At 37.1% G+C, this 21,784-nt stretch overlaps 2 protein-coding genes and 1 long non-coding RNA gene across 5 annotated transcripts in view; 2 read left to right on the top strand and 1 right to left on the bottom strand.

The window, feature by feature from the left end:
* The first annotated feature begins 1,849 nt into the window (after positions 1–1,849).
* On the top strand, positions 1,850–4,497 carry LOC149817568 (uncharacterized). Its single transcript, XR_016427335.1, has 2 exons — positions 1,850–2,558; positions 3,423–4,497. It is a non-coding gene; the product is annotated as an uncharacterized LOC149817568 (long non-coding RNA).
* Positions 4,498–6,848: 2,351 nt separating this feature from the next.
* Positions 6,849–11,041, bottom strand: LOC149817567 (large ribosomal subunit protein eL15). Of its 2 annotated transcripts, none has more exons than XM_089985339.1 (4): positions 10,958–11,041; positions 8,778–8,944; positions 7,747–7,944; positions 6,849–7,260 (listed from the first exon to the last, which is right to left on the bottom strand). In XM_089985339.1, the coding sequence occupies exons 1-4, from the start codon at positions 10,959–10,961 to the stop codon at positions 7,015–7,017; spliced, it is 615 nt and encodes a 204-aa protein (XP_089841465.1). In that variant the 5' UTR covers positions 10,962–11,041; the 3' UTR covers positions 6,849–7,014. The 2 variants fall into 2 exon arrangements, with proteins under 2 accessions (XP_089841465.1, XP_089841464.1); XM_089985338.1 differs by lacking the exon at positions 10,958–11,041 and adding an exon at positions 10,769–10,885.
* Positions 11,042–20,104: 9,063 nt separating this feature from the next.
* The window catches only part of LOC149817566 (uncharacterized), a 38,711-nt gene continuing 37,031 nt past the window's right edge, over positions 20,105–21,784 (top strand). Inside the window, exons 1-2 of one of the 2 annotated variants that reach the window (XM_089984805.1) lie at positions 20,105–20,356; positions 21,706–21,770. In XM_089984805.1, the coding sequence (XP_089840931.1) occupies positions 21,723–21,770 (48 nt within the window). In that variant the 5' untranslated portion in view covers positions 20,105–20,356; positions 21,706–21,722. The remainder of the gene's footprint in view (positions 20,357–21,705; positions 21,771–21,784) is intronic. The other variant, XM_089984804.1, reaches the window with a different exon arrangement.

The following is a 21,784-nucleotide window of genomic DNA, read 5'->3' as shown; positions in this document are numbered from 1 at the left end:
AAGCATAAACGAATCTTTTTTAAGGCTTTAAAATCAATGGCTCATAATCTTCATAAATATTCACGCATTTAAAAAACTTATTTTTCATCGAAAATTACATGATCCAATGGTCGATTCCTAGTAAATTCACCATGTCGAGCACATCCACATTTGGATTTGCAAAAAAAATGTTGGAAATGCTCATATTTTTAATTCTCATATTTTAGTGACTATATATATATATGGTCGCGAATAGGAGGGTATGAACAGTCTTAATTTTTAACTTTTTCATTTTTTTTGTTCCTTTTCTGAAATTTGACCTTACAATACATGACTAGCTTAGTAGGAATCAACTCTTACAACGTCTGACTGCCACATGAAATCAGGAGTTTCTAAAGCTTCAAAAATCAACAGCCCATAAAATTTTCAAAGCTGATAAAATCATATTTTTTAGACAAAAAATATGATCCAAGAATCAATTCCTAGCATATGAATCATGTTGAACACATTTGCAAAACATGGCTTGGGACATCAAAGTTCAGCACTGTTCACACTGTATGGATGGTAGGAGGAACCAAATTATCCTATATAGAGTGATCAGTTCTTCCTACCCGTAAGAGGGAATGGACAGTTTTATTTTCTACCTTTTTTTTTTGGTTTTTTTCAAATATTTGAACTTACAAAAGTGATCTACATGGTCAGCTTAGTAGGAATAAGCATTTACATCATCTAACTACCACATGTGAGTAGGTTTTTCAAAGTTTTAAAAGATAACGGCCAGTAACTTTTATAAATTTCAAAGCTGATAAAATCATGGTTTTTCATAAACAAAAAAAAACATGATTCAATTCCTAGCAAATGAATCATGTTGAATACATCTATAAGGTCTGATTTGCAAAGCATTGAAACATTAAAAATCAGCACTGTCCACACCGTATGGATGGTAAGAGAAACCAATTATTTTATATAGAGTGATCGGTTCTTCCTACCCGGATCAGAGGTACGGGCAGTCTTAATTTTTTATTTTTTATTTTATTTTTAAATTTTGACCATATAAATGTGATCTACATGATGAGCTTAACAGGAATCATCTTTCACATCATCTGACTACCACATGTGAGTAGCTTTTACTCATCTCTCAAATGGGTTTCGTCTACAAGGTAATATCCCATGTGGTAAGTGGGATCCTGTGCCGAGCTGAAGACCCAAGTTCGAATCCTTTGACACATGGGGGTTAAGAGATATCTGGTAGGAGTCTCCCTTACCCCTAGCTTGCCTTTTTTTTTAAAAAAAAGTTACAGTACGGATTTTAAAGTCAAATTGATTTGTCATTTCGAAAAAGCAATGGATTTTACATAGTGTTGCTTATGCCTTGTGCATTGAACCGAGTTTCAACTGACTTAGACATGATAAGATCCAAATTGAGAGCAGGTCAAGGCTTAATTTAGAAACCTGCAACCCTGCCCAAGACCATGTGCACTCCGTTATGATCATGGTTGAACCCAGGTAAGTCCTGTCCAATTGACAAACCTTACTTCTAGGGATATCTTGGCAACTTTGAGGACTACTACTGTATCCTCTCAGGATATGTAGGTCATTTTGGAGCAAAACCCCACACCCATTTGTGACAGAAAAGGCACTCAACTTAGGAGGGGATATTCTCATTTCACCCTCTTTTTTTTCTTTTTAATCCCTGACGTATATATACCACTATTAAAAGTGGAAAAGAATCTGCCACGTCATCAAAGTCCAAGATAATAGGTGATCAATTCCCTGGCTATCATTGGTTCCCTTCACCTACAAAATATCACCCCTCCCCAGCATTTAAGGGGAAGCTCTAGGCTGCCCCCACCTGCCTGATTGATATGAATCCTCCCCTACCTCCTTCAAGCCACTATGATCTTAACCATGACTCAGGCACACAAGTAGCAGCCATGATTTCATGTGCCTTGGCACAACCAACCCACAATACCACCATGAAAGCCCAGCCAATACCGGTCAGCCTATGCCTGAATTCCATGAGTTCCTACACTTTCCACTTGATGATACACCCACTTGGCTTTACAATAACTCCTGGCAACCAAGGGCCAGATCACGGATACAGTTGAACGTCTGCCGCCGCTGCTGCTGCCGCCGACTCGAGGGAATTCCATTGATCCGACCAATTCATACTTTCAGCAGCGAACCTTAGATGTTTGCAGTACTGAAACCTCCTCGGCGTCTCAGCCCTTGGAGTTTTCAGTCCATGGACAGGTAATCTACAGGAAATCAGCAAGTGGGATATTTTTTGGTAACTTTTTCTTTATGAAAAAAAAATTGTCCATGTTCATGTTTATCTACTAGTATGCCTGTGGTCTTGTTTCAGTTCCTTTACTGTGTGGATTGATGAATACTATGTATGTAACCCCCCACACTCCAATATAAATTGAGGCATGGTTGCTTAGTGTCCTCTTTTCTCATTTGGGTTCAACGTCTTGCTCGCCATCGACTTGATGACCTGAGCTCATCATGGGCATCAATAGGCTGAGGAGAATGCCGTGCACCTGCGCCAAAGCTCATTTCATCCATAGCGTCTACCGGTATGTATTCTTGTTTTTTACATTCCGGTTCTGGTTTCCATAAAAGCCAACAAAAACATGCTAGCCAAAAATTAATGACAAACTTAACATCTTAAATTTTATATATTGGCTAGTGTTGTAATGTGAAAATTGTGAAATCGAAGAATGCTCCTTGAAGGTCTCCTTATCATCTTTGAAGGTAGGTCATATTGTTTTTTTTTCTTTAAATGTTTTCCCCTATACAACAAACTTTTTCAGAAAAGAATTGTCTGTGACCTTTGCACACACATATATACATGCATACACAAACTTTTTTTTCTTTCTACACATCACGCTCAAATAGTCTGTGACCAAGTAAGCCACCAGTTTGGTATGTGTATTTTACCCCATCTTAGGTTGGGGATAGTTATGATCACCTAGACTGGGGTTATAAATGCAGTCATGGTAATATCAGTTTACATTACTTGAAGTCTTAAAATCATACATTGGCAAAATGGGGAATGCTCCTTTTGAAGGTAAGAAAGGGATCAGAAATAAATTTCCCTTGTTGAGTTGACTGCTCCCATACCAGAAAATGGTCCAACCAACGTGCAGAGACATAGCTTTCCTTTCTTTTCTGCAATTTTTAGCCAACTTTTTAGTATGTTTTCATTATATCTGTGTTATTTTATTTACAAGTAACCTAGTTTTTTCCTTCAGATATTTGTCAGTAATAAATTGTACATGAATGAAATAACAAGCTTTAAGAAAAGAAGCAAGTGCATACGTATGTGTGAACATCTGTGCATCACTTTAGAAGCTTTCAACTAAATTGTGATATAAAAGAAAATTTGATCAATAGATCATTTGTTATAAGGATGATAAAGCATTTGTGAATTGTCTTAGGACCCTGGTTCCTGCTGCACAACAACCATAGATGCGAGAAACCAAAATTAAGGAAGCTCTGCAGCAGAGAGAGAAGCAAGGGTGTCGAGATACAGAGAGAAAAGAAAGAAGCTCCAATTTGCCAATAAGATACGGTATGCTTCGGGCAAGGCCTATTATGCCGAAAAAAAGGCCAAGAGTAAAGGGCCGGTTTGTGAAGAGCGCAGAAGCTGAGCCAGAGGAGCCAATCCCTCACTACTCTACGGAATGGTTCCACCCTTAGGCGCTTGCTACAATTGTATCACGCCCAAACAACAACCCCCTGTGCCTAATTATAGTGGGCATTCTGTGCCAATACTGAATACTCAATCTACACTGCACCATATCTGGACAGAAAAAGACGTATTTAAGGTTCAACTTTGCCATTTTGGACTGTAGAAAGCCTTGTTTACTTGATGGAATTAACGGCCGATTCCCCATTACAGGGATTTTGGTTCGTTCAAAAGGCATCCAGAATTGTGAAAGTGTGAGGAGTGGGCGTTTTTATGGCTGCTCTTTGCTCATTTCTTTGAGGAATTTAGTGTTCTGTATCGTGTTTAATGCGTAAAACAAGTTATATTGATTCCATGAAATGAACTTTGGGATTACAGTTACTACTTGTTAGAGCACTGAATCTGGAAGGGTCGTCCTTCCCAAATAGACTCTCACGATAATGCTGATATGAAAGGAAAGCCAACAAACATAGGAGTTGACACATTTGGAAATTCTATGCAGATAAGAAAGTTCAAATCGTTATAAGATCACGACCAGCTGGGTGAGTCATTAAGATCTTCATTTCCAAAGCTTAAAGATGAGGATCATAAGAAGAAAGGATCTCTAGCCAAGACGTTGATCTCTAATTCTAAAAATTTTCAAATGTATTAAGATTGATCCTCCTTGTAACCTTTATAATGAGAAGAGAATAGTCCCTATTCAGACTGTGGTGGACGTAGGTTGTTTAACCGAACCACGTTAAATTTGGCCTTGATAGTGTGTGTGAGTTTGTGTATCGTGTGAGCACGTTCTCTGTTACTATAGAATTTGGATTAATTTTGTATTACATGCTCCTGCTTGCTTTCTTCCTACATATTTTGCCATTTTTCTGTAAATCCTTTTTACTCGTGCTTTTCTGGCCATTTTCCTCGTTTATCTCTAGTTATCTAAATAATAAATTGTATGTTGTTTCCTCGCTTTAGAATAATGGATGGTTTAGATTCTTCAGATAAATGGTGCAGCCATCCTAGACCCTCCCAAATGGCCAATGATTCAGGTGAATCGGGCTGATACCGATACTCAAGTGAATCGTTCTGAAAGGGTCATAAAATAATTAAAAAATATTATGTGTCAATCAGAACACAACACGTGTTAAAGCCATTACAATAATAATAAACTCATTTTAAAAAATAATTTTAAGTATTTTTTATATTTATTAAAAAATAGCTGATTCAGGAGTGTAGGGATAAATCTCCAGCACAAAAGTTAAATACCTGATGACCCAAGGGGTTTGGCGTAGTGGGATGGGGCCTAGACCATTTGACGGGGCAGTCTAGGTTCAAATCCCATGGGCATCACCCCCTGCATAAGCTGAAGCTTAGCGACTCCCTGAGGTTGGGGGTAAGCCCTCAGAGTTTCATGACGACATAAACAGAGATAGTAAGTATGGCAGGCTGAGCCAGTGAAGCTAGGTCTTCTACACCTGGGGCAGTTTCTCCAAGTAAAAAAAAAAAAAGTTAAATTGAGAGCTGTTTAATCAAATTGGCACTGGGAGATCTGTCAAGCAATGTGATTCCTGCTCTACTTCACTTGAGAGCCTTAGGAACTTCCACGAAGGTCTCTACACACTTATCCAATCCAGGACAGCAGAGATCGTCTGTATGAGCAAATTACTGGTTATATAACTTATATTCCATGACCACTGCACATCTTACTTGATGAAGGTGTCTATAGGCCCCAAGTGATATGTGCAGCAGAACTGTCGTGTATTCTAGGGCTATGTTTGGATGAATGAATCAAGTAGACACCTGAGTCTTGTTTGTTTTGGTCACAGGTGAAAAAGTAAAAGTTATAATTGTTACCAACTTTCACAAAGATTCAAGGCAAAAAAGTATTTTGATTGTGAAGTACTATCACATGGCATTGCAAACATGCCCTAATTCTCTGCCAAAGGACGTCCTAAGACTATCCCAGTCCAGCTTCCTGCTATTACAGAGAAACTAGTGGGAAGTGACCGTCATTACTACTGAAAAGGAATTTCCATTATAATCATAATAGTTCAAAAAATAAAACAATGCAAATAAAAAGGAAAAACTGAAAAGCATGAGAGAGAGAGAGAGAGAGAGATTTACCTATCTGAATTCTCAATTAAATGATATTTAAGAGAAGGCAATAACGTTCTGTTGTGTAATGAGGCGTATCTTATGATTAAGGGGAAAAAAAAGATGCCTTGGATGACACAGTGACAAAAAAAGAGCCGTTGTCCTATGGTCTTTGGCCAGAGATTCGAGAAGAGGATATATCCTTTTTTATGAGGAACCAGGAAACCACCCCCACCCGCTATAAACTGTCCCTTTCCAGGCAGCGTAAACCGTGGTGCACCCATTGCCCTCAAGGAGTGGCCTGACTTCAGCACAAGCAAACGACATAATGCCCTTGCCGTTTCTTATATGCAAGGGATTGACGCTCATGAGAATTGAACCTTGACTACCCGTTTAGTGGCCAAGGTCCACTCCCACTACACCAAACCCTTGGGGCTAAAGGGGATGTGTCTGGTTATGGCTAATCTTTTGGACAGAGGTGGTACCATTACCAGCAACATTAAGGGACAAAAGAAATTTAGAATTCAATGAAGTATTCTTGAAATATTTTGCAATTTTGGAAAAAGTAATGAAACTAAAGAGAGAAATCGTGTCATGACTACCCCCATATGATGGAAAAATCTAAGAGGGCTAAGATTGATCAATCTCGAGGTTCCTAATCGGTTCAAGCCTACAAAATCATAATTGGATGCCAAGGCCACAAAAGTCACACCACAGTCTGGTGTTAAGCAGAAAATAACCCGTGCGCCCATTTGGCCCAAGGGGGGTTAGCATAGCGGTGTGGGGCCTTAGCTGCTAGACTACCAGTTAAGGTTTGATTCCCATGGGCATAGTCCTTCTATACAAAAGCCAACGCCCAGCATAGACCCCAGGACGGGACCCAGATAATAGCCTCAGAGTTTTATGCTGCCGGCACCACAACCATACTGAGCCAGCGCAACCAGATCTTTGTGCCAGGCGAGGTTTCTTTGAGTTATAAATAGGGGGAGGGGGGACATGCACCCATTTGATGCAAGAAGAAATATGCAAGGGAGCTGATGATACATATCTTGGCATCTTGCGCAGACAAACAAAGTTGCAATCATAAAACAAATTTTAAGCACTATAACAAGATGGAAGACCATAAGTCGAGGTCGCTAAGATTGAAAGCAAATGTTAAATGCACAACATATAAAAACCTCCCCAGGATCTAAAGTTCGGTTGTTCACAAACTCTCATAAAATTGTGCAGAAAACAGACCAACAAAATAAAAACCAAAACTAACGGTAGCGTCGAAGAGATAAGGTTTGGTTCCTCTTCCAGGTAGCCCTTCGAGAAGGACGAGCCTTGTGGTGAGCGTGACCTTTCCCACGAAGACCCCTGTACTTCTTTCCAGCAGATGTCAATCCGCGAAGCTCTCTGTGTTTGTGGACTGGGTTGCAGATCCAGTTGATCCTAGGATCATTGCGGATAGCATTATGAGCAGCATCAACAAGGATGACCTCAAAGTACTTGTATGTTGAGTCCTGCATAAGCCAGAGCAAGGATTAGAACCACACAAGTAACAACGTATGTGACAAGGTTTTGCGAAATCAAATAACTAGATAGACAAAACTTGGAGGCTGGAACTCAATTTCACGGTGCTACACATAAGCCAAAGGGACCTGGTCACTCTGCAACTTAGGCACCAGATGGCACATCCATGGTCTCAGACCCTAAAAAAGCCTTAGTACTTAGGGACATGCCATCACAGCAAAGTTTTTAACTCATATCCATGAAAATTCAAGGATCTCATGAACGGTGATTATCAAGGAAATGACAACCAGATTCAGTCAATAATAGTAGTTTGGTAAAATAAATTTCTAAGAAGTTTTGGCATTCACAATTTTTCAACTTCTAGAAGTGTCTAGGTATTATAATTTCCCCAGATTGTAGGTAAGAGAAAAAATCTTAAAAACCAAGCAGTTAAAAGTAGTTACAAACTTCCAAGGAACTAGGGACACTCCCCTCACCTGGTTCACCCAATACGAGTTGAGCACCTTCAACCCACCCAATTTGCGGCCAGCTCTTTCTTCAGCAACTGATCTCTTATTGCGCTGGAACTTGAGCTGGGTAATACCTTGGTTTGTAGGCTTACCATAGACAATACCCTTTGGCACGGGCCTCTTCCTCCCACCACGTCTAACTCGAACCCGGTAGATGACATATCCCTGAATAGTGAAGTACAGATGATTAGGAAACATAGAAACAAAACAATTTATCAAGGGCTAAGAGCACCTGACACCTTTATTTTCTCAACTCTAGATTGCTTGTGATATCAATAACAGCATTTGTTTTAGTTTCAAAAACAACTCTAGGAAAGCTGAGTCAGGGTGACAAGCTAACAGACAGTTATGGTTAGACGATAAGGAACTTACCAAAGACACATCATCAACCATGACCAACCACTGAAAACTTTTTTTTAGTTACATTCTTCATCTTTACTTTTTATTTCCTAATTTTGTAATAGTCAACTAAGGGTTACCCAATGAGATTCAAACCCAAGATCCTTCAGCTAAGACAGTGTCTCAATTGGAGATAAAAAATAAAAGTAATCAACGAACTATTGCTCAACATTGTCCCGTTAAAAATTAGGAACAAACCGCACAACAGAGGGGGTCAAACAAGTCACGACCTTCTAATGCACAGAAAAGCCCAGGAAGGAAATAGGCATAACGCTAAATCACAAGTAATAAACACAGTCTCAAACTAGTAACGCTAAGTCACTGAAAGACTGTCAAAAAGTGAACGGGATCAAGCAGATAAATAACCAGAACAAGAAATTAGGAAATCAAACCATATGAGAATCAGCCATCTTTTCTAACAGATTGAATACCAATATTAACTGGTGTTCCATACTGCAAATACCACATATCTTGTCTAGGCCCAATTTTTGAAATGATCCCTTTACTTCCATATCTTTCACATACTTTATCACCACCCCCACCACAACAACAACAATGATGAGGATGAAACTCCTGGGTAATAAGCACAAGCAAGATACCTGTTTGGCTTTGTAGCCAAGTCGACGAGCCCTGTCAGGGCGAGTTGGACGAGTGACGCGAATAATTGAAGGTTGTTGGCGATACTCCCAGCACCTCACCCTTTGCAAAAATCGCATCACATCAGACTGCTTCTTTCTCCACAATTCAGAAACATACTTGTAAGCCCCTGTATATGGCACAAACTTCAGTATATTCAAATTCTAAGTCCAAGTTGCATCTAGGATAACACATGACACAGAGGTTGATATCTTCTTATCCTCTTACATGTTAAAATAAGCATCCATTTATAGCAAGTTAAAGATCCTTAACGAATGGTAGGGACCATTTAATTTGTTGAATGTCACATATTCGCACTTAGATACCAATTCTTATCTACTTAACTGGACCTAAAGATGTGCTTATCAAGCTCTCCTCCTAAGGAATAAGCCTTGATCAGATTTGATATGAAATTGGTTTCCTTGTATTGTGAAATTTTGGTGCATTGTGGACATTGATTGTTAATCATCATTGAAATTTGTACAAATATCAAAATATCATTGTGTCATGTGTTATCCTAGATGTTACCCTCTTATGACATTAATATAAAACATGTTCTTTACTTGACCCACTAGACCAAGTATTTAATAATTTGCAGTGCAGGATTTGGTGCAAGATACAGGATTACAGGGTTGACAATGTTAACCCCAAGTTGTGCAAGTCCCAGAGTAAAATTTCTCTTCATACAGGCCAATTTGATACAGAAAACCATTTCATAAGAGGGTATGATCCATCAAGAATAAAGATGTCTAGGTCCACGCCCCTAAAAGCCTGAGTTTCTGGTGTATTATGAGTAATTAGCAATCACTGTGAAGTGTGGACTGATTGTACAGTTGGCATTTTGAAAATGGCATTAATTTTCGTTTGCTGTTTTTCGTTGAAATATTCTTATTGTATTGAACATTTAATTTAATCTATTTTATGATACTGTCAGAATGTATTAAGGTGTAAGAGGTTGTGGTTGTGTGCGGTGTATGAGTGTTCGACTGTTAGGTTATATTTTTATACGATGTTATCATGCCTTCTTACATTTGAAACGCTAAATCTGTTAATTTTCATCCCTCTAGTGTGTGTGTATGGATCCTTGGTAGATGCCTAGGTGCTAAATGTAGGGAAGTACCTCTGAGAAACAATCATACTAAAACCACGCGCAAGCAAACTCCGAAAAATAAAGAATAAAACATAAGATATGAGGAGGTTCGGAAATGATCAGCTAACTCTGAGAACAACAAAAACCCTCTCACTATAGGCTTCCAATTAAAAGGACACATCACGGTCGTGATAGCCTCATATCTACTGCACCCACCATTTAAACGGTGACCATTACACAGAACCGCAAACCAAAAAACGCCCTTCCTATTGAAAATGCAACAAAAATTTTCACCTAAAAGCACACATAACGATAACAGGCGCTTCGGTTCAACCCAAAAACCAAAAAGCCTCATGGTGGTCCAAACGGAAAGAAGTAAAAAAAATGCGTTCTTCTAACCCGTAAACATATACAAGGAATATATAAATAACTCCAACCATTAAATTCAATTGCCATAGAAAAAGTAAGATCGAGATAGTCAACAGAACCAACTTCAATCCCCCAAAAATAAATCCAAAACCTTGACATCTTTACGGACTTATCCAAACCCTAAACACTAAAGTGGTGATTGGGAGCACCCACTTATCCAGATAAACGGGACAATGTGGGAAATCGCATTATCAACTATAACAGAAGAACCCACCTTCTCCCGTTAATCTAGAGAAGTGGTTGCGTCCAAACACCGCCTAAGGAGGTGTATGGATGTCCCCACATGTCCAGAAAAAGTGAGATAAGCTGGGAAATTTGCCTTTTCCGTTTATCCCACGTTTCAAGATAAACGGATGCATCCAGAACAGCCGATAAAAGAAACAACAACAAAAATGAAACGACGATGATGATGGATTCAACTTCAACCGATCTTACCTAAACAAATCCCAAAATGGCAAAAACCCAAAAAATGAGAGAGAATAACTTCGCAGAAACCGCGACCCTTCATACAAACGTTCTTTTAATTTTTTTCTTGGGTAATATTTTCAGAGCAAGAACTTCTGCGAAATCGATCGAGAAAACACGAAAGAATAGAGATCGGAGAAGGGAAGAGGAATCGCTTACCCATCGTCGATAGGAAACCCTATCCCTCCCCTTCTTCGTCCTCTTCCTTCTTCTGAGAGGGAGGCAGAGCGTTTTTTATTTAGGTTTTTCGAGGGTTTCGGAGTGACGAATGGCGTCCGTCCGATGTAATGAGGAGGATCTGGACCGTTTGTTGAGGAAGTCCATGCCTCATTACTGAAATACCCCTCGTTTCTGATAAAGTGTCACCACTGCCCCATATGGGTTCGCCTTGAAATATGTCTCAATTGACCCGGGCTTTACCTTGAGAATTAAGCCCTCAAGTTGCACCGTCCACCTGTAGGAATATGCAACTTTTTTACGTTAATTTTAATTTCAACAATACTGCCCAGATCCAAATTTTTGGGCATGCTTGGCCGGCCTATTGGCGTACTAGTAAGGGTGCAAACCAGTTAGATTTGGGCCAGATCCAATGAGATAAGGTTGAACCTAAAAGGAAATACAAGTGATAATATTGGATGTAGGAAAAATAGAAAACAAGCCATTTACATGTAAAAAGTGCAATCATGTTAGGATCAATTCCAGATCCAACTTAAAATATTGACCTGAATCCAAATTCAAATCTTGTTGAACGTATCTGAATCTAGAATTTACTTAAAGGATCAAATTTAGAAATAGTATGTCTTACACGGATAGGATATTCAAATATATCATATCCATTTGTAGCCCCACGTACTAGTACCTTTGGACTGGCTGGGCCTAAGCCCAATTTGGGAGAGGCGATGCCCCAAAATGTCATGTCATTGCCACCACAACAAAGCATTGGATTAGCGACGATCTCATTCCGTCGCTAACTGGCTTAGCGACGGATTAGCGATGAAGAGGCGACGAACAACTTACGTCATGAATTTTTCAACGCTAACTGGCGACGGAATAAATCTGTCGTCAGTTCCGTCGCTAAGTGTGACGGAATAACGAATGACGTATTCTGTCGCAAATCCACCGGTACTAAAGGGCGACCTCGGCTTGGCTGCGGATTTATATTCGTCGCTAAATTTTATGTATAGCGACGGATATATCTGTCGCGAACAAGAGAAAAAATAAAAAAATTATTTGAAAATTAAATATCGAGAAACGCTACAATTTATATTTTATGTACAATTTATATTTTTTGAAAATAAAAAACAAAGTACACATAAAATTTCATATAAAAGGAATCTACAACAATTAATCGTTCCACTTTAAAATTAACAAGTTTAATTATTTACACTTCGACAATTACAATTTTGAAACAAAAAAAAATAAAACTTCTTCAACACATTAATCTAATCATCGTCAAGATTTTGTGTGTTTTCTTGTCCATTGCCTTGATATGTCCCTTCAGCTCCGCTACGCTTATTATCGCTAGCAACCTACAAAAAAAAAGAACAGTCAGTATTGATAAACAAAATATATTGAAATAAATTATACACTATATGTGTTCATATATGTTCTAAGGCAGTAAAAAAACTTTATATGTGATTTTATCGTGCTTATATGTGCTCTAAGGCAGGCAAAAAACTCTATATGTGATTCTATCGTGAATGATATGTGTTCTAAGGCAGTAAAAAAACTTTATATGTGATTATATCACGTTCATATGTGTTCTAAGGCAGCTAGAAAAACTCTATATTTGATTCTACCATGCTCATATGTGCTCTAATGCAGGCAAAAAGTTATATATGTGATTCGATCATGCTCATATGTGTGTTAAGGCAGTCAAAAAATTGAATATGTGATTATAGCATGCTCATATGTGTTCTAAGGTAGTCAGAAAAACTCTATATGTGATTCTATCATGCTCATATGTGCTTTAAAGCAGGCAAAGCAAAAAACTTTATATGTGATTCTGTTATGAATGATATGTGTTCTAAGGCAGTAAAAAAATTGAATGTGTGATTCGAGCATGCTCATATGTGTTTTAAGGTAGTCAAAAAACTGAATGTGTGATTATAACATGCTCATATGTGTTCTAAGGCATTTAAAAAATTTAATACGTGATTATAGCATGCTCATATGTGTTATAAGATAGTCAAAAAAACTTTATATGTGATTCTATCATGCTCATATGTGCTTTAAGGCAGACAAAAAACTTTATATGTGATTATAGCATGCTCATATGTGCTCTAAGGCAGGCAAAAAACTCTATATGTGATTCTATTATGCTCATATGTGCTCTAAGGCAGGCAAAAAGTTATATATATGATTTGATTATGCTCATATGTGTTCCAAGGCAGTCAACAAACTGAATATGTGATTATACCTGAAAGGGACCTGCAATCGAAGTTCATTTATTCAGCAAAAAACTGTTGAACTCAGCTCGGAGAACGTCGGTGACGGTTTCATGGAAGTAGTCACGCAATGTGTCATTAACGATCTGGCGTACATCTTCACCGGAAAGAATAGGCTACTGCTTGAAGCTTATGTCGGTGGAAGAAGTATATGAGCCGTAACTGGAAGAAACAATAACAGGTGAAGTGTTCATATTACTCCCAAACCCTAACACACGACCCTTTTTGGGTTCACCTGCTGCAGTCACCCATGTTGCAGGATCAAATGATGTATGTTGAGTAGCGTCATCGCCATATCGCTCTACCATCTGTTGCTCATATGCCTCATACAAAATAATGTTTAAAGTATGCATTAATAATTAATGATAACTTGCATATTGCAATAATTATTAATAGAATAAATACATATCGTTGGCGTTCTCGCCTTCTCTGATACGAAGTCTCACGTGGTCTTCCGTTTATGTGTTTCAACAAACACATCCTTATATGGTACAATGCCTCATTTTTTTGCTTCCTGCGAAGTTAAATGATAACAGATTTAGTTAACAAGTTTGCAACAATACTTATAAAATTAATATTATATATTAATGAGTTATCATTTTCTTTAGGTAGCTCCCAAATGTCTTAGATCCACCTGTGTGTAGATGGGCTTCGGGCAATTTCGCTCGATTTTGTGCAGCCTTTGCAGAGCGATTTTGAAATGCATCTCCCGCCACTTATCGCACATTTCATCTCAATAATCTCTCCTGATAGTAATAGGGTCATGGCCCTTCCACTGTAGTGGATCATCTATTCCGCCAAATGTTTTTTTTGTTGCAGACTTCATATTGTACAGCATATCTGCAAATCGATTAGCGGCCACCTTCTGCCACACCTTCCTTAAATCATTTTCATCCACCATAGTTGCGAAGCGATTCGAAGCCTATAAATATTTTCAGAAAGTTAGTCGACATAACTAAAAAAAATTAAATAGGAAACACATTAACTATGAGAAACAACTGTATACCGTGAATGAGGACCACAATCTATCTAACACCTCTTTTGGATACTTTTTCCATTGAGCGATTGGTCCTGGTAGATGTTAAAGAAGTAAATTCATAATCCCGCATACTACTTCTTATGGCTCAAACCTCGTGCTGCACATGAATTTGTACACAGTAAATATCAATATAAAATATTTATAAAATATGCAATAATTGAAAACGAAATACTTACGGTCGATTATCGATATACACTATTCGAATGAGTCTTCTTTTGCCAGACTGAGAAGACCTTGCTTCCTGTGTTGGCTCCTGACTTATGTGATCAACTGGTGTAGGTGGGTCGTGTACAGGCGAAACATCATCTGTAAAAAAATACGTTAGAAATTCTCAGAATGCGCATTTCAACTAATCAAGCATCCAATTAGTTAAATGATATATCTATCACAGGAGCTTGTGAAGATGAAGGTTGAACCTGACTACTACTGGATGAACGACCACTGTAACCTCTACGAACCATATTCTAACAAATAACATATGTTATACAATACATTCAAATAATTCGCATCAAGTATTACAATACATTCAAATCATTCACATCAAGTATTGCAATGCATTCAAATGATTCACAACAATTATTACAATACATTCAAATAATTCACATCAAGTACAATACAACTCTTTCATTCACATCAAGTATTACAATATATTCAAGTCATTCACATCAAGCATTACAATAATGCAAGTCATTCACATCAAGTATTATAATACATTCAAGTCATTCACATCAAGTATTGCAATGCATTCAAATCATTCCTACGGTACATCCATTCACGGTTTGCAGTCATTTTCATATGATGTTACGAATAATAACCTAACTAATTAAAAGAGAACCATCAGAATGCTATGATGAAGAAAATATCAATTTTATCATGCAATATGTGATGTCATACAATGACAATAATTATGATGCATGCATTGATAACTTAATATTTTCATATGCAAACTATTAATGACACGATACAATCATTTGAAACATGTTTTTATTATACAATTTCACATGGAAGCCATAATCAAATTGAAAGTAACTGCATGCAAGCATGAATACAATTACATCAAAAACTGCAATACATCGTAATCATTTATATCAAACAAATGGCAAACATGTATCTGCAACAAACACACTTCAATATTTCACTAACTACTACCATGCTTAGCATGAACTCCGTACTCAAAAAATAAGAACACTTCCATATTCATACATTAAAATCATGCTCAGCGTGATCTCCGAACTTCAACAAAGCAACTCTAAATATCAACAACTAAGTGAGTGTGTGAAAAATAAATGTTACATCTAATAAATTAAATAACATGTGATACACTTGCATCACTTACTCATCACGAGTATTTACCGATTTGCATTATTTTTGTCACTTACTTACCACTTACTTGCCGGAACAGGCAGGGGGTCGACCCCCATTCCAGAACAGGCAGAGGGTCGACCTCCGTTCCGAAATAGGCAAGGGGTTAACCCCCTGCCGGAACGAGGGTCGACCCCCTGTCTGTTCCGGCAGGGGGTTAACCCCCTGCCGAAAAATGCGATCCCCGTAATACCTGTCTCCGGGCGTACGGCAAACGGCAGGAGCGGGCGAACGGCGGGAGCGAAAGAAGAAAAGGAAAATTTGGTCTGGGATTAGGTTTATCGACAATTAGCGATGGCTTAGCGACAAATTAATTCTGTCGCTAAGCCACCGTAAATCAAATTTACAAACATAGCGACGAAATATATTTCGTCGCCAATTCTGTCGCTAAATAGCGACAGAAAATTTGTCATCACAAAAATGTCGCTAAATGGTGCGTCCATTACGACAAAATGTTCTGTCGCTAATTAGCGACGAATTTTGCGACGAGATATATTTCGTCGCTATTTTCGTAAATTTCATTGATTATAGCGACAGATGTGTTTCTCTCGTTGATCCGTCGCTAACTAGCAACATAATTATTCTGTCGCTCAATTCCGTCGCTAATCACCGATTTTCTTGTAGTGTGCCTCACATATAGTTATTTGACCCATTAGGGTTAAGCCAAAACCCACCCAAATAACAAGCACTTGGGTTCAAATTCAGTTTATGTCAAGTGAGAAAATGGAATATTAAATCTCCCCCACATCATTTAGAATGTAGTTTGTTTGTTTTTTGGAAAATGGCCGTACTGTACAAATAATTTGACATGATTCACTAAAAACTCTACAATTTTTTATATTCTCTTGATATTCAAAATCGTAAATATCCGACATTGTTAGGATACTTTTACCCTTTGCAACTGCGAATTTAGGTATTTTTTTGATAAAATTATACTGCCCATCAAATATGTCCAACACTCACTTCATCCAGAATCACAAGTTTTTTTTATGTGAATTTAGACCTCATGGACTCGCATAAATTTATTTGTGAAATCTTGGTGAAACTAAAACCACCAAAATCACAAATAGCATACTCTTTCACATATATTTCATATTTCGCATAAATATATATGTGAATCTCCACTTAACACTAATTTTGCAAATAACTTACTTTTCGCATATAATTTTTGAATTCATATAAATTTATATGTGAAACTGCAATTATCACTTACCACCAAATTCACAAATATCAAACTTATTCGCATATACGACATGATATCACATAAATTTATAACACTGTTCTATTTTGCGAAACCCCACTAAATTCACAATTATCTTACTTATTCATACATACTATACTTTCTCGCATAACGTAATTTGTGAATCACTTTATATTGCAAATATCTTACATAACTATTTGTGAAAGCATGCGACATGCGATATTATTTGTTGTGAAATATTTTATTGAATTATATATAAACCTGTTGTGGTTCCCAAGCAATTATTTTTGCATAATCTAGGGGCTTTTTTATCTTTTGTCCCAAACCAGTGGTTCTCGACCTACTTCCCTTTCAACAACTATTTTCATCAACTATTTATCGAAGGTATTTCATTACTGAACCATCAATGGCGCATTTTTGGGGGTAAGCACAATGTGCCCTTTTGTTTGATGGTTAAATCAAACACTGTTCCATTTTGTTTAACGGTTGAATCAAACATTTTTCAATTTTGTTTAATGGTTGAACAAAACATTGTTTACTTTTTTTTTATGTATTTTGAAATGCAAATCTATTGTTTATTTTTTGAAGTACTTGTTTAATATTCCCTGTATTGTTATTGTAGAAAAATTTGAATATGTTTATCAATACAATATAACAAATAAGAAAAAGGTTGTGTTAAAAGGACCACACTCACATCATCTGGAAATTCTCAAGCACAATAACAGAAACCAATGAATAACTATAAATTGGGTTATCCTAGTGACTTGAAAGCACGACTTAATGTGCATAAGTAGGTAAATAAAGAGCCACATCCATTGCCAAAAATGTGGGTGACAACATTTTTCGCAAAAATATTCACTATCGATAATCATACAGTTGCATTCAAGCAATGAGGTGGAAAAAAAAGCTGAATTGTTGCACATAAAGTGACTTGTATCTAAGGTAGAATGTGTAGAAAAAGTTATGTAGTTTGTAGGCACAATCTTGACTCTCATTCAAAAAGCATCTAAGGAGGGGGAGGGTGACCCATTGGCTGGATAGGAGGTTGTTGCTAACCTTAATACCAGAAAAAATAGAGTCAGAGATGCAACCACCTGTAGTAGTAGTAGTGGTGAGAGGGCAAAAAAAGTACATGACCAGGGTTGAGGTTAATGTAAACCCTCCTCATGAAGTAGATGTGAGTGAGGGTTACGTGGTTGGGTCGGATGTGAACACCGCTCAATAGTTCGATGTTGCGCTTCATGCACAGAAGAAAGTAGACCCTCCTCTTAATTAAATTGATATATATATATATATATATATATATATATATATATATATACTATTATTATTATACATGAATGCAATTGATTAGTGTGTCATGTATGTGTCAAAAATGTATAAATTCATTGTAATGGACTCATTTCATTGATTATATATATATATATATATATATATATATATATATATATATATATATATTGTTAGTATACATGATTGTAATTGATTAGTTTGTCATGTATGTGTACAAAATATAGAAATTTATTGCAATTGAGTGATTTTATTGATTAAATTAGTATATGTATATATATTGCTACAACGCATGAATACAAATGATTAGTTTATCTTTAATGTGTGCAAAATATAGAAATTCATTCTAATTGATGGATTTCATTGATTAAATTGATATATATATATATATATATATATATATTGGTACTATAGATGAATGCAATTGACTAGTTTGTCAAGTATGTGTGCAAAATGTAGAAATTCATTATAATTGACTGATTTTATTGATTAAATTTATTTATATATATATATATATATTATACATGAATGCAAATGATTAGTTTGTCATGTATGTTTGCAAAATATAGAAATTCATTGCAATTACCTAATTTTATTTATCAAACTTATATATATATGTATATGTATATATGTATATATATATATATATATATATATGTATATATATAGATTGCTATTACAGGTGATGCAATTGATTTGTTTGTCATGTATGTATACAAAATGTTGAAATTTATTGCAATTGTCTCATTTCATTGATTAAATTGGTGTATATATATATTGCTATTACAGATAATGCCATTAGGTTTTTGTCATGTATGTGTACAAAATGTACAAATTCATTGCAATTGACTCATTTCATTGATTATATATATATATATAATTATATATATAATTATTTGCATTCATGTATAGTAGTAATATATATGGTTGTGCCACAAGAGCTCCAGAGCGGAAGAGTGTTGAGGGTAAGAAAATTTCATTTTTTTTTATGCTTGTTTGTTCCCAGTCCCTGTTCTTTTCGTAACAGGGGTGGTGGAACAGTGTTACGACATATTCTGGACGTGGTGGAATGCGTTATGCACGTCCTCCACATCCCACGTTTGTTACAAAATGTGTGGTTTTCGTTCATTTCATCCGGCACGAGACGTGAGACGCTGCGTCAAACAAGCCCTAAGGTAAAGTATGCAAGATTCATTCCCATGCCCAACTGGGGTTAAAACAAATCGGACCTACCTGACATACTTGTCTTGAACATGGGTCTTAAATTGGATCCGGACTTATGTAGTCAGAAATTTTCTAATCAGATTTGGATATGATACAATACTTTCTATCAAATCTATATCTGGATCTGGATTAAGTTAGATACGATAATAATTTTTGCATAAGATTCTTGTTTCCAGCTAGGGGTGCAAATGGAAAAAATGTCAGGCCTCTGATCTAAATTCAACACATTAAGCAAGGAGATGGATCTTAAAATAAGATTTGGATGCATATTTGGACCAACATTGTGACTTACGTTATTGGACTCTTTATATTAGGATTTGGATTTGTGTTGGTACTTTTTCGGGATCAGATTCAATGTGTATCAAATCCAATTCATTTGCACTTTCTACGTTTAAGACCCTTGTTGTCGACCTTTTCTTATTGGATTTTTTATTACTATTTAAAGTTCGCATCTGGATTCTTTTGTTACATCAGATGACCCAGCATCACCACATAAAATTAGGACACGTGTTCAATCTAACATCATCGGATCTTGTTTGGATCCGAATTTGGAATCGGATATATTGCTTGGGAGTTCGGGTTCCAAAGATTGATGACCTGGCCAAGGCCGAATTTCCCAGACCCGCTTAGTTCATTGTTCCGGGCTTGGAGAGATCTCGGCCCGACCCGAACCTATCGCAATCGTGGGCCCCATACGTTCGGTTCCCACCCAATCATATACTTCCTCGCGAAGGAAACGCGTGTCTCCCGCTGGTGAAGACCCCTCGGATCCCTAATATTCCACTTTTACCTCTACTTGAAAACAAAATCTCGAGCCGTGCTAAACATCAACAACGTGGAATTGTGCCGTATTTAGCGGGTGAGACAGTAATTTAGTGGTCTTTGTATTTGATCCGCAAGGCATGGTTAGCGTCTCCTCCTCCTCGATCTTTCCATTTTTATCGCGAAGTTGTGATTAATGAGATCCCTGTAATTTGCTATCATCGATCGCCAAGGTGACAGTTTAATCACTTTTTGTTTTAATTTCTGCTCCTTTTTTTAAAATCTCAGAAGCATTGTTTGGGTTAATTTTGAACGGTTCTCTTTGAATTTTTAGGGTTAGGGTTTGTGTTAATTGTTGTTTTGATCTAAGAATCGTTTCAGTATTTATCAAATTCGGAGGGAAAATTGATATCGGAAGGGGAATTTCCTTGGAATTTAGGATTAGCTTTTCGTTTTGATCGGATTGAAGGTGGTGTTGTGAAAATCTTATTCATGTTGATGTCGTTATTGGCGAATTCGGGGTGTTGGAATTTGAGTTTCTGCGGGGAACTAGCCGTCGGCAGAACCGCTACTTCACGGAGTTGGTGGTTTGAGAATGCCTAATTTGTGAAGCGTTGTTTTTTGCCGCTGAATTGTCGGAGTTGGTGGAACCCATGAATCCCGTGTTTTCGTTGGCGCCTGGCTCAATTATGCCGGATTCCTGTTGGCGGGTTATGCCGGGATCCTGAACGGGTTGTTACTTGGTCGCAGTCGGTTCATCAATCCAGTTGTCGAGATTTGTTCTTTAATTGTTGGTTTGGTTGTTTTGGGAAGCATTGGTCATTTTGGAAATCTGAAGAGAAACAATGTTGTGGTTTGGATTGCAATATAGAAGAAATGTGAAATATATGGTTGTTTATTCTGAACGCATTAGGAGCACACTGTACCATTCTGACTTGCTTTTCTGCTCAATCTGCTGTGGTGGTTGTTCAGTGTTCTTTGTCAGGATATTTCTTTTATTTGTGTGTATCCAATGCAATACAGACGATGTCGGTAGTCATTATTTACATTTACAAAGCTTTCTTTTCCAAAAATCCAGAGGATCCATTTATCAATGAACGCACTGGGCACTTTGTGTTTTTAGAAAGAAAAGTTTGCCACTTGTTCTGTGAATTTCGGTCTGAAAGATCATATAATCTGAAAAGGGCTTCCAGGAAGAAAAAATAATTCTTATAGAAAAATTGAGAAAAAAGAAAGAGTTAGAAAAAGAAACCATATACCAAGCTATGTTCTTTATTTATTTGATTAAATCTCATATCTCTTCCGAATTGTTTCATATTCTGCTTTTTTGCTAAATGGAGTCATCAGCACCTTACAAATAGGGCCATGCTGTTACTGCATTCATGTTCAACTTGCAGATATATGAATTCTCGGTTCAGGAAATGATTTGTCTTTATCTTTGTTATAAATATGTAAACATAGATATCTCTTGTATAATGTAGATACCAATCTTCATTATTGTAAATAGTGCATTGTATTGATCTTACCTATTTCTTCAAGCATATTTGTCCCAAAACTGATTATCTCTTCTTGGATTCACTAGAATCTTCTTGTTGGGAAATGGACGGCACACCTTCTGATGAGCGAGGCTCTACCACTGGTTCTGCTGTAAGAATTACATA

This window comes from Nuphar pumila, chromosome 13, assembly GCF_984573655.1.
Source record: "Nuphar pumila chromosome 13, dmNupPumi1.hap1.1, whole genome shotgun sequence".
NCBI classification, from domain to species: domain Eukaryota; kingdom Viridiplantae; phylum Streptophyta; class Magnoliopsida; order Nymphaeales; family Nymphaeaceae; genus Nuphar; species Nuphar pumila.
This window is presented reverse-complemented; position numbering and strand designations above follow the sequence as displayed.

Excerpts from the sequence above, each read along its gene's own strand:
- LOC149817567 (XM_089985338.1), bottom strand. The coding sequence starts at position 10,841 with ATGAAGGGTCGCGGTTTCTGCGAAGTTATTCTCTCTCATTTTTTGGGT. Across the intron at positions 7,945-8,777 it reads TTGGCTACAAAGCCAAACAG|GGATATGTCATCTACCGGGT; the intron begins GTATCTTGCTTG and ends TTCACTATTCAG. Across the intron at positions 7,261-7,746 it reads ACTCGTATTGGGTGAACCAG|GACTCAACATACAAGTACTT; the intron begins GTGAGGGGAGTG and ends TGGCTTATGCAG.